Raw genomic sequence first — 14,058 nt, forward strand, 5'->3', positions numbered from 1 at the left:
ACAGAACTGGTGCAGAAACAGAGTATTTTCTCAAAGGTGTTGGACTGTAGTACTATTTTTCTCCCTAAATAAATAAAAAGGGAGAAGAGTACACAGATCAGTAAACAGGTTTTAGTTGAGCACTGGACACTAAAGCAGAAGTGAAATTTTAGACAGCTGTGAAACTGGCCATTACTTCTTATACTTCACTTTTCTGTAAAGTATCTTAGGCATAAGACTTCTTAAAATCAGAAAAGCACAAATAATTTTGTTTCAGAATTTGTGTGAGTCTGTGTAGTCTCCTAACTCTTTGAGAATGAGACATATTTACGAATCATTTAAGGAAGCAGAAAGAAGAGATGGAATGGAATTTGTGCACATATACTTTGTAGGATATGCAGGTGGCATCATGAGAATACTCAAGGTAAAAACCACTTTCCCACTCTTTTCAAATCAAGGGGCTTCTCAGACGAATGTCATGTCCTACATTTAATTAGTAACAACAAGGAGTTGAATTTAACTGTAACCACACTTAGCTATTTAGAAACATCTTATTTGTAAAATAACATAGAATCATGTCAAGCATTTAGAAAGAAAACCAGAATCACATCATTTCAGAGTTAGAAAGGATAAAGATCCTTTATCACAACTCTGATGTTATGGTTGAAAAAAACTGAGGCCCACGAGTTCCCTAGTGGCTCAGTGGGTTAAAGGTCCAGCATTGCCACTGCTGTGGCGCAGGTTCAGTCCCTGGCCAGGAACTTCCACGTGCCATGGATGTGACCAAAAAAACCCACAAAAAACCAAAAACCTGAAGCCTGGATAGGTTCAGTGACTTATCCTAAACCACACATCAACTAAGTGATAAAATCAAAACTAGAACCTAGGTCTCCTGCCTCCAAGCCTCATGTCCCTTTTGCTATACCTCACACATTTAACATCTAGGGTACTGAATGATACTAGAATGATGTATATATTATATCAGTTATTAGTTATACAATTAACTTTGATTTTGACTTGTATTTGTGATATATTTTACTTTCACATTATTAATCTGTTATTTAAAGGTATTGCTCAACTTTAGTAACTTATATCCATTGTGTAATAATAATAAGCTGTAAAACAATAGTAGGAGTTGCTTTTTTTAGATGGGAAAGCAGAACCAGCACTAAACTGATCCTTCCACGCCAAAGTGGCTTGTTTGTTTCTCTTCCCTTTACGTAGGTAATTCTGAAGCTGTGAGATGAAGAGCTGTTGGAAAGACGAGAAGTTAAGAGTTCATTCGGCTGTCCAGATGTATCCAAGTACCCCGATATTTGGCAATAAATACATCTGGGCAACTGATTGAACTTTTCACTTTTCATGATTCAACTGGAACCCTCTACAGCCAGAAGGGCCTGCTATATAGCCGAAAAAGAGAAGTTTGTGATCTCTTTACATAATGAGATGGAAAGTGGGAGTTGCTTGGGGGTGGGGGGAGGGAGAAGATGCCAACGTAAATATAAGTGAGAACACATTTTAGTTTGCAGCTAAATTGGATTTTAAGTATCTTATCAAAGAATAAAGAGTTTCCCCCTCTACTTTGTGAAATTAAAATCAAACTGACAGAAAATTTGGGACTGTTGCCACCACTGACACTTGTGTGTTTAACTCACCGTGTAAAAGATCTTTATTTTTAATTGAGATTGCGAATACCCAGCACATGCTGGCTAATATTATTAGCATGGTATAATATTTTTTAAATTTCTAATCTAAAGCTATGTCTGTATACATAGATCCATCTAAAGTATTTACTCCAGGCACTCTTTATCCCATAATGCCACTTCATTTTATTCATAGCGGTTCTTACTATCTGAAATTATTCTACTTATTTGCTTAAATGTTTATTGTCTGCATCTCCTACTAGAGTGTAAGTTCCTTGAGAACAGAGACCTGGTTTGCTACAGCATCTGGAAAAGGGCCTAGCACATAATAGGCAATCAATACCTATTTGAATTCATGAAAGTATTGTTATACAGGGTTTTCAGTCCTGCAAATCATTCAGAATTGGTCTCCAACACAAAGATTTAGCATATGGTTTTCTCCATGAGCTCCCCTGTTTAAAAGCCTTCAAATTACTCTGCTATGTGAATACTTATGTTGAGATAATTCAGGGATAATTCTGGTACCACCTATGGAGAAAGCAGCTTCAAATTGCTGGACACCCTGCCCACTGAGACAGATTCTCTCAGTGAGTGCTACTACTGTCAAGCAGGGGGAAATTTACTCCACTACCCTTCTTGAGTTCTTGTGGGTGGACTAATAAAATTGAGGCAAGACCAATTAACAGGAGAAAAAGAAACAAATTTTAATTCAGGCATATGGAAGACGCATAGAAATAGGACCTAAGAAGTGGCTAACACTGGCAGTTTTTATACGTTTTAGGCAAAGAAACAGTAAATCTGTGAGGAATTGACAGAGCAAAGAAAATTAGGTTTGGGGTGCTCAAATAGTGACAAAGAGCATTTGAGCTTGACATAGTTACAAGTTTTATTATACATGTTTCTTGGCTTGAATTACCAATTTTGATAACAAGGGTGTCCTTCCACCTCCAGATACAGGGAGTGCACCTGTCATATGATATTAACTTCCTACTTTCCTAGAGACAGAAAGGAGGGTCAGAGTGTCCCTCTTGCATTGGCTTTTTCTTAAGTAACTTTAATTGAAAATAATATGCCATTGAAGCATATGTGGGGGCAGCTTGACCTGGCCCCAACACTACAATCATGGAGTGATTTTGATAGCTATTTTAACTCTATCAATTTTGAAGCTATTTTTCAAAATATTATTTTAGGTAAATGGAATAGGTCTAGCTGTGAAAAACAGGATTTTATATATTGTAGATTTTAGGAAGTAGCTATCTTGTAATGTCTCCCTAAATTAAACAATAATCACTGTCATGAAATATGCAAAATGCAAAAAGAAGTATTTAGTAAATACAAATAAGAAGAAAATATTTCATGTTTCATTTTAGTTCCAAGTACCAGAGGAACAGTTGAATTTGTTTAAACAACCACTTAACATTATCTTGAGGGAGTGGGGGAAGGAAGTGATAGTAATGACACTAGACCTGCATTCAAATAGAATAATTACCTTATTACCAGATCTAATGAAATGCTCAAGAGAAACCGAGAGTCTCATCCAACCCTCACTTACTAAAGTGTCTCAGTTTTGGAGAAGAAATTATAAAATTACCCAACATATATAATTATATATTCAGAAATGTTAGCTTTCTTGATGGCACTTTATGAGGAAGTGGCCATGTCTGTGTGTGAGGAGCTGCATTTTCAGGCAAACCAAAGAAAGATGCAATAAGCAAGATACTAGTACTGTGTTACCCTGTGATATAGATACTTAGTAAGAAACTAATCATTCCCGTCAAAGACTCATTTTGAGGCGGTTCACCCAGTATAAAATAACATTTTCTGGTAAAGCAGATTGCTAAACATTCAGAGGCAGTTCTAAAGAACATTCATTATCACATTTCTTAAAGTGGCTTAAATATAGACCTGTCTGAAGGCGAGGACTGGATTATTTGATCACTCATAATTTCTTCGACCTCAGGTGTAATGTGAATTCATAATTGTAGAAGAAATTAAGACCTTACTCTTGAATATAGAAGTTTTGAATTTATTTAACTTCCTAGAATAAATCTGTAAGTGAGCCTAACATGCTTGAACATCCTGGCTTGACTCATGGAAGAGCAGTTTTTAATTGCATTAATCATAACTGTATAAGTTAACAATTTTTATTAAAACTGTAAATAGTTATTACCTGATTTGACTGTAGTTGGCAAAGGTGGGGTTTTTTGTATGACAATTGTTATATTTTATTAGAGAGTCTCTACAGTACATTTGAATTTGAAAGAAAAATTCCTACAATATTTATTAGTCCCAAGGACAATTTTTTAATTAAATGATTTCCCCTCAAAATGTTGTAAATCTGTGACACATTAGCAAAGTCTTCCCAGAACTAATTTAAACATTTGTGACTAATTCACTTTCGATCTAGCCATCTGCTGAAATCTCAGCCGCGTGGCTCTGGCGTAGGCCAGTGGCTACAGCTCCGATTCGACCCCTAGCCTGGGTACCTCCATATGCCGCGGGAGAGGCCCAAAGAAATAGCAAAAAGACAAAACAAAAAAATAAAAAAATAAATAAATTAAATGAAATGAAATCTCAGCCGCTATAGCAACCAAAGGGATGATTTTTGAATTATGAGTCCATAATTTATGAAGAGAGAAAATGGACAAAAATTAAACCTCTATACATATTATTATTCAATGATTAAATGCTTTATGACAAAAAGTCAAACAAGAATGATCTCAGTTGACTGTCTTGTCAATAATTTTAAAAAAAACATTCAGTGTCAGATGTAGGCTCTTCAGTATGAAAGAAAAAACACTCTGCTGCATCCCCATTATGAGCTCATGGAATTTCAAGAAACCTAATGTCAATTTATATCTTTATAGGGCTTAATCTATACCCCCAAATTTTCTTAAAACATCACGTAGAAATGTTAGCATTTTCTTTTTAGTCTTATCAATATCATGTTTGACCAGGTCTTGGAAAGAAAGAATAAGAAACAGTTTGAGCACAGAAAATGTGATTGAAACAGCACCAATCTCTCTTCAGTGTCAAAGGTGGAAAAGGTAATGGTTAAAGTGAATTACAAATGGTTAGCTTTAGGAGATGCAAGGAAAGGTCCAGGGTTTTCAATAAAGTTGTAGACTTCTATCCTCTACAAACACAATTTGGACAGAACCACAGCTACTTCTCTATTCTTAGGACCTTTTGATATTACCCCTTAAATCACTTCAACTCTCTCCCTTTCCCTTTCCTTCAATCATCCAATCACTTTGGACCCAGCACATGGCTAAGAGATGTGGGAGTTACATGGGAAGCATACTTTACATGGCTCCTCCTCTCAAAAAGTTGTCTTACTGATCTTGAACTTATTTCTCTGACTTAACCTATAATTTTCCCTTCATGCCTGAGACAATAATTAAGTTCAGGTCAGTGTTTTTCTGTACACAAAATTATATATATATCTATATATAGATATATAGATATTTTTCAATGCTATTCCATGTTCTCAAACTATTCAACACTCTCTCTCTCACACACACACAGACACACCCCTAAATTTTTCTCATTGATCACCCACTGATACAAATTTAACATCACAATTCTGACTCTTATAATAGCTTGTGACCCCCCAAAAGAATACAGTTAGATGGTTGATATGGGAAGAGAGTGTAATCAAAATCCTAAAATAGGAGTTCCCATTGTGGCTAGGAACCATGAGGATGTGGGTTGGATCCCTGGCCTTGCTCGGTGGGTTAAGGATCAGGCATTACCATTATCATGAGCTAGCTTGCAGACACAGCTCAGATCCGATACTGCTGTGGCTGTGGAGTAGGCTGGCAGCTGCAGCACTGAGTCGACCCCTAGCCTGGGAACTTCCATGTGTCGCAGGTGTAGCCCTAAAAATAAATAAATAAATAATTTTTAAAATTAAAAAAAAATCCTAAAATACAAGATAAAGAAAAGGCAAGATGATGAACAGGGTTTTACCACTCTATCCCCAGTTAAGAATGCTAGACAGAAAAACCAAGGTATCTCTGTGTTAATCACTAGAATTCACACTGAGCTTTTCTTCAATATCAGTGTAAAAATTCATAGAAATATGTTTCACTCTGCATAAAATGTTATTTCTGCAAGTAGTTCAGCAAAAATTCTCAGCAAATTTGTATCCAATCTACTTTTGGCCAATATTTTAGCACATTGAATATATAGAGAGCTAAGTGGTGAATAATCTGTTATGTAAATATTTGGTGGAGTTTTGCAATGTAACAAATAACTCTTTCAAAAATAGCCTACAGAAATCAAAGGTACTCACTCTAAATTCTTTGATGTTCACAGAGTTTTACTGTTCCCTTCCTAATTTCTTTGAAGATACATTGTTAGTGCTTAATCAATAAGTGAAGCTAAAAGTTTTTGTTTCAATCATCTAGTGCAACTGATGTTTTATTTGCAATTTTCAGCATTATTCCATGTGCCCTGACTGCAGCATACTGTCTGTTGTATATTAATTACTTGGTACACAGGGTGATTGCTTTATTTAATATAGTAAGTGTAATCTACTAATTTATTTTGGTATAAATCTATTGCTACCCACTGGTAACATCGTTGGTTACTGTAAAAGTATAAATAAAGCTATTTATGAAAATGCAGCTTATTTCACTTTGAAGGCAAAAAGTTAGGAATGTTGTGCAAAATATGTTCACTTCATTTTATATTTATATTGTTTTTTATATATATTTATATATATATATTGTTTTATATATATATATATAGTTGTTGTTGTTTGGCTGGGTCCATGAAAGTTCCCAGGCCAGGGATTGAACCCACACCACAGCAGCAACCCAAGCCACTGCAGAGACAATGCCAGATCCTTAACCCACTGCACCACAAGAGAACTCCACTTTTCATGTTTCTATAAGATGAAAGTTTTTCACTTTTTAATGCTACCTAAATATTAGATCACACACTTTCTCCCAATGGTTTGCAATTTAAGAAACACATATTATTATTATTTTGTCTTTTTAGGGCCGCACCCATGTCATATGGAGGTTCCCAGGCTAGGGGTCTAATCTGAACTACAGATGCCGGCCTGTGCCACAGCGACAGCAATGTCAGATCTGAGCTGTGTCTGCAACCTACACCACAGCTCACGACAGTGCTGGATCCCTAATCCACTGAGTGAGGCCAGGGATCAAACCCGCAACCTCATGGTTCCTAGTTGAATTAGTTTCCCCTGTGCCATGACAGGAACTCCAAGAAACATATATACTTAATTTCTTTTTCAAAACATTGATTTGTATTCAAACAGGGGGAGATTGAAATAAAGTGTATACAAGCAATTTTAGAAAAACTATAATGGCTGTATTTGGTAAATAAATGAAAAATCTATCCTCTTTGCCATTTTTTATTACCTATATGATCTAATATCCTTACCTGTTTGCTAAGTTTAATATTGATTTTTATCACTTAATAAGTATATTTACATTTATTTAATTGAATATCATGCAAGTTATTTAAACTTTTAACTAATTACCTTATTCTCTCTTTTTTTTTCTCTTCCCAGAAAGGATGGCATAATGAATCCAGTCTATTAAATTTCCTCTTCTCAATTTTAAACTTTGGTTGCTTAAGACTAAAGCAATCATGGTGAACCTGAGGAAAGCGGTGCACTCGTTCCTGTAAGGATCTTTTTACTTATTATTTTTTAAAATAACTTTCCATAGTAGTTTGCTCAAAAATGTTAAAAAGATTTTATATGAACATTCAGCTATATTTGCCTCAATCTGCCTAAGTGACTTACATTCCAATAGACTAATATTATTGATATTTCTTATTCAAAAAAAATAAAATGGGAAAAATAATAATTTGAACCCCAAGTAAACACAACTACTTATATGTTCAAACAAGTAATATCATTCAAAAATAATTCTGATGCTTGTGGTTACGTTCTTTATGGTTAAAACACAGAAATAAGAAAGGTTCTTTCATTTTCCTTCCTGTAAGAACTGAATAGCCAAAAGAATAAAATGTCTTCATAAGCCTCTGGTTTTATGAAGAATATTTAAGGTTGCAAAAGAAGGGGTCGGAGGTCAGAGAGTAGGGGTTGGGGGATGTAGCTGGACAGAGCAAAACAATGCCATTGTCAGAAGTCTTGAAACTATGAACCAAGAGTAAAAGTCAATAGAATGTAACGTAAAAGGAATAAGAATTGGATTCAAGCACTGAACAATTCTAAGCATGATCTAATCCAGGTATATCTTCTTTTTAACTTAGTAAAAGTTTGGTTTGCTTTCTTCTTCACCTACTCTTTGAGCAATGGGGCATGGCAAAAAAGATCCAGGACTCTGTAAACTCTGATCAATACAATTGAGATGCTTTGAATCACCTTGCTCCTACACAGCCTCTCTCTCCCTCTCTCTCTCTCTCTCTCTCTCTCTCTCTCTCTCTCTCTCTCTCTCTCTCTCTCTCTCTCTCTCTCTCTCTGTCTCTTTCTCCCTTTCTCTCTCTCTCTCTCAAAGCTTTTTAGGGCCACACACATGGAATATGGAAGTTCCTAGACTAGGAGGTTGAATTGGAGCTGCAGCTGCTGGCCTATGCCACAGCCACAGTAACACAGGATCTGAGCCATGTCTTCGACCTACACCACAACTCACAGTGACACGGGATCCTTAACCCACTGAGAAAGGCCAGAGATCAAATCCACATCCTCTTGGATACTAGTCAGGTTCATTACCGCTGAGCAACAACAGGAACTCCGTACACAGTTTCTTATATGATTTCTACAAAAGTGCTCACTGAGGAAAAAGTTTATAGAGCAATGTAGATCAACACTGGATCCTCTGCAATATTGGCCATTGTAGCCCATCTTGTATATTGACATTGGATCCAACTGTACATCATCATTGGATCCTCTGCAATATGGGCCATTTATAGCCCATCTTGGATGTCACTGTATATTGTAGTGGTAATAGTTTCAAGGATGTGTGATTCTAAGAAAACTAGAGCAGACAGGAAAAGGAAAGAATGAAGGATAATGATAAAGAAGGGAAAAGAAGAGCCGGGTATGGGAAAATGAAAGGACAAATGTACCTACTCTGTGTGCCTGTGCCAATTGGCCCATATACCAAAGTGTAGAGCTGCCTTAAAGAGCACCACATTATTCTGGTATGAAATTAAACAATTCACATAGAATTTTTTCCATTCTATTAAGAGAAGCAAGGGGAGCATTCACCTCTTCTAATAATGCCCATTGCCACATGCCATCTAAACATTCTGTAGATTTAAAATGTACTCAGACTTTTAAATCAAATTATCATTTTGTTTACCTACTAAAAATGTCAGATTATATTTTCATTAAAAATTTAGTAGCAATGAATAAGTTATTTGAATTGTTCAGAGAGAAATTGTGGTTTTTTTGTACATATTTTATGAGACTCCTGTGGGCTTAATAACAATTAACATAAGCTTTAGGAACAAGGCCTATATTACTCCTCTTTTGTAAAAAGACTGTATGTTTTTCATGGAGCATGTAAATGTTAGAAATTAGGTTTCACTAGAATACAGCCAATTCTTGATTACAATACTGTAGGAATAGGATTAACTGCAATAAAAATCATAACAGTTTTCTCATAAGTAGTGCTTAATAAGAATTTATTAAATTGAATTGAATTGAAACCAGGAAACTGAAGTAAAAACTCTTTCAGGAGTTTCCCCAATACCATTACTTTATTTACTAATTTACAATAGATATATTTTGCTACTACACGATTCCTCTATAATTCAGTATTTTTTCATGGACTCTTTAATAAAAATAAAAATAGGTTTGACTAGTAGAGGTAAGCAAGATGAATGTTTTAAGTGATTTTCTAAGATACTCAACTTATAAAATTCGTAATTGGACATAGTTTTTCATGTACTTTTGTTATGTACAATTTTATCTTGCATTCTTTTATCATTTTTATATAAAACGAAAAGATTTAGATGATTTCACAATTTACTTAGAAAAAGTTTCACTGCATATTCTGTGAGGAATGTATTATCTAGGCTTAAGAATAAATATATATGTGTTTCTACAACTGACAATTGGAGATCCAGCATATTATTGTGAGCATAAAGTTTTGTGTGACTACTTGAAATGATCATCAACTAATTTAAACCAGAATTTTTTTTAATACTTTTTTTTTTTTTTGTCTTTTTCTAGGGTCACACCATGGCATATGGAGGGTCCCAGGCTAGGGGTCTAATCGGAGCTGTAGCCACCAGCCTACACCAGAGCCACAGCAACACAGGATCCGAGCCACGTCTGCGACCTACACCACAGATCACAGCAACACCGGATCTTTAACCCACTGAGCAAAGCCAGGGGTTGAACCTGCAACCTCATGGTTCCTAGGCACTGTACCTCAACGGGAACTCCAGAATTTTTTTTTTTTTAATGTCAGAAGAACATGTTTTTCATCAGTTAGGCCAGAAAAGAAAGACCTTTGATTTAAAGTTACTATTTGAGTCCAGTTCTATATAAGTACCTTCTTAAATTAAAACCAGGACTTAAATTCTTGATCAATTTTGAAGTACATTGCATTAGGGCATTGCTACCATAAAATACTTTAACTTTGAAGGCAGAAAGAAGGTAAGCTTCAACACTTATTGAGTGCCTTATATGACAAAGGTCTTATTTTGAGGACTTTACATATATCATTCAATTTTCACAACAATAATGTGGTAAAGATCACTCTCATTGTACAGATGAGGAAATTGATGTTCTGAGAGGTTAAGTGACTGGTCAAAAAAAAAAAAAATCATTGAAGTCGTACAGCCAGGACCTTGGCCATATGCCAAATGCAACAAATATGGTGATGGAATAATCAAAGCTGAAAGCAAATAACATGCTTCTTTTTATTTGGTTCTTTCTTTCTTTTTTTTTTTTTGTCTTTTTAGGGGTGCACCCGCGGCATATGGAGGTTCCCAGGCTAGGGGTCGAATCAGAGCTGTAGCAACAGGATCCAAGCCGTGTCTGTGACCTACACCACAGCTCATGGCAACACTGGATCCTTAACCCACTGAGCAAGCCAAGGATCAGGTCTTCGTCCTCATGGATGCTAGTCAGATTTGTTTTCACTGAGCCATGACAGGAACTCCTGGTCCTTTATTTATAAATTTTCTATTCTTAATCACAGAATAATTATGATATAGATTTTTGAACCATATGTTATTTTAGCTTATTTTTATGTCTCAGGGAAAAATACATCCAGCAACTAAAAGAATTTAATAATTACTTCTCATTATTTGAAAAAAAAATTACTGTGTATGTCTCCCCACAAAATGTTGCTTAGGATAACAATAGCTTTGACTAATGAGGAAGTAGTATTAGGCTAAATGTCTGAAGTATTAGTTTTTATGTCTTGAAGAATAATAAAGTAAAAATATTTTTTATAATTTCTCCATTATCTTAGAAAACATATAGTATATTAACAAGTATTAAGAGAGATAATTTTTAAATATGGTAGAAAATTATGATATTCTTACTTAAGTTTAAATAATGCCAATACATTTTCAGGTTTAGTGTTACAGTTTTGGATCAGAAAGTATGTATGGTGTAGGGAGTTCCTATTGTGGCACAGAAGAATTGAACCCAACTAGGATCCATGAGGATGTGGGTTAGCTCCCTGGCCTCACTCAGTGGGTTAAGGATCCGGCATTACTGTGAACTGTGGTGTAAGGTCACAGACACAGCTTGGATCCCATGTTGCTGTGGTGTAGGCTGGCAGCTGTAGTATCAATTCCGACCCCTAGCCTGGAAACTTCCATATGCTCTGGGTTTGGCCCTAAAAAGCAAAAAAAAAAAAAAAAAAGTATGGGTTGTGTGTGTGTGTGTGTGTGTGTGTGCGCACACGCATGTGCACACAGGTGTGTATAATGTTATAGATACAATTATAATAATCATAATCATCTAGTTTTACTACTGCATTTCTTTGATGATTGATACACACATACATTTTCCCTGTAAAGATATAATATTTTTAGTTGAAAAAACAAGTGAATGAGATAATGAAATAATATTTACATGGAGAACTCAATGTCAGGAGCTATAGTAAATGACATTTTCAATACTTCCGATGGTGGATGCTTTGTAATGTCATCTGTTCCATCTCCTCATCCAATTTTCTTTCACAGAAAATTGGTTTGCACCTATTGTAGCAGTAGAGGAAATTTTCTCCTCTCTAAATAATATTAGGGTTTAACAACCAGTACATATAGTGTACTTGTTGCTTAATATTCATTAAATAAACATTACTGAACATAGAATATACATAAGACAGTCATTCACAGATAATAATTCTTACTTTTAAGCAGTAAATATTGAATGTGCTTGTCTATTTTATTAAGGAAAATAAATGTTGGTTTTATTAGACACTTACACTAATGTACGTAACCTAAATAAATCTCATATCACCATCAGGGGAAATTAATTAGTGATATGAAAAACATAACCATGTTCTCCTCTCTTACATTAGTCATTTGGCCTGAAATTCCTACTAGGAGAATCTACACAAGTACCATCAAGAGAAATGTACATTTTAAAATGACTTAAGTGGAGTTCCCGTTGTGGCGCAGTGGTTAACGAATCCGACCAGGAACCATGAGGTTGCGGGTTCGGTCCCTGCCCTTGCTCAGTGGGTTAACGATCCGGCATTGCCGTGAGCTGTGGTGTAGGTTGCAGACGCGGCTCGGATCCACCGTTGCTGTGTCTCTGGCGTAGGCTGGTGACTACAGCTCCGATTCGACCCCTAGCCCGGGAACCTCCATATGCCGTGGGAGCGGCCCAAAGAAATAGCAAAAAAAAGATAATAATAATAAAATAAAATTACTTGAGATTTCGTTTCTAGCATAGAATAGCAACAACTCATAGGAATTAATTACCATAAATCATTTTCTAGCCTAGAATAGAAAACCTAGAATAGAAATGGAGAGAGGGTCAGGTAGAAGGAAAGTTGAAAGCACAAATATTAACTGTGTTTTCAGATTAATTGCATAGAGTAAAAGTCTAAAACACAGGCTTTGAAAATCACTGGACCCGAGTACAGACCCCGCCTCTGCAATTTACTGGGTGTGTTGCCTTAAGAAAGTTACTTAACTTCTCTGAACCTCAGTCTCTCCATATACATAATAGCTATAAATCGATACTGACCTCCTGAGGACATTGTATGAGATTATATATATATATATATATATATATATGTGTGTGTGTGTGTGTATATATATATATATGTGTGTGTGTATATATATATATATATATATATATATGTGTGTGTATATATATATATATATTGCCATAAGCTAAGTGCCTGACTCATATTTAGTACTCAGTGAAAGTTAGTACTCTGGGGACAGGAGGAAGAAATGCTGAAGTTTAACTAAGAGGGTAGAAATGATGTTGATAATAATAATGATTGTTAAAGGAAAAGCAGTTGTTTTATATAAATAATTTATTAGGTACAACAATACAGTATATACCTGATCTTTTTTTTTTTCTTAATTTTCAGTGTGCACCTGATTGGCCTATTGGTTTGGCAATGTGATATTTCTGTGAGCCCAGTAGCAGCTATAGTAACTGACATTTTCAATACCTCCGATGGTGGACGCTTCAAATTCCCAGACGGGGTACAAAACTGGCCAGCACTTTCAATCGTCATAATAATAATCTTGACAATAGGTGGCAACATTCTCGTCATCATGGCAGTAAGCTTGGAAAAGAAACTTCACAATGCCACCAATTACTTCTTAATGTCCCTAGCCATTGCTGATATGCTAGTGGGACTACTTGTCATGCCACTGTCTCTGCTTGCAATCCTTTATGGTAAGTACAATTTTGTTAGTTTTTATTTTATTTTTTTATTAGTTTTTAAATCTCAGGTGGTGTCATAAATTTGTATCAGGTATCATAGTGAACATTCATAAATTTATTCTACTGTAGCATTTGAAAAATGAAGGAAAAAGAAAATTGTGTGACAGAGGTAATTGAATGTGCGCATCATATTTATTATGTAAATCAGTAGCAGAGTCTTCCAAAAGCAAAACAAAGGCTTTATAATATATTAAAGTTAGATGTAGATACTCTATTGCTCAGTGTCATTTCTAAACAAAAGTTGCCCTCCAATGTACAGACTGTGACTGTAAGAGAAACACATTCCTACCCCTACATTCTGGGCTGTACACATACCTAGTACCATCTTTTATATAAAGAAGATAAAACAAGCTCATTATCTTTACTAAACATATTTTAAGTAATTTTCTTCAATGTTAGCAAACTAAGTGCTTGGCACATAATAAGCACTTAACAGCTATTCTTCTTATTCCTATTCATGTTTTTACAAGGAGACAGGGATAACAAACTGATTATTAATTATATTAAGTACAAATTCATATTATCACAGTAAAAATTCAAGCATTGAAG

The 14,058-nt window shown here is 35.3% G+C and overlaps 1 protein-coding gene across 3 annotated transcripts in view; it reads left to right on the forward strand.

Annotated features, from left to right (window-relative positions):
- The window catches only part of HTR2C (5-hydroxytryptamine receptor 2C), a 254,308-nt gene that overhangs the window by 123,066 nt on the left and 117,184 nt on the right, over positions 1–14,058 (forward strand). For all 3 annotated transcript variants that reach the window (XM_085006240.1, NM_001434940.1, XM_085006241.1), the window contains 2 exon segments: positions 7,168–7,282; positions 13,148–13,461. Coding sequence is in view for 1 of the 3 variants with exons in the window: in NM_001434940.1 (NP_001421869.1) it covers positions 7,248–7,282; positions 13,148–13,461 (349 nt within the window). In the remaining 2 variants the exon portion in view is untranslated.

The sequence above is a fragment of the Sus scrofa genome, chromosome X (genome assembly GCF_054392235.1).
Source record: "Sus scrofa isolate SSC_HxYL_T2T_F1_AM1 chromosome X, Sscrofa_HxYL_maternal_Yorkshire_Landrace_v2.0, whole genome shotgun sequence".
NCBI classification, from domain to species: Eukaryota; Metazoa; Chordata; class Mammalia; order Artiodactyla; family Suidae; genus Sus; species Sus scrofa.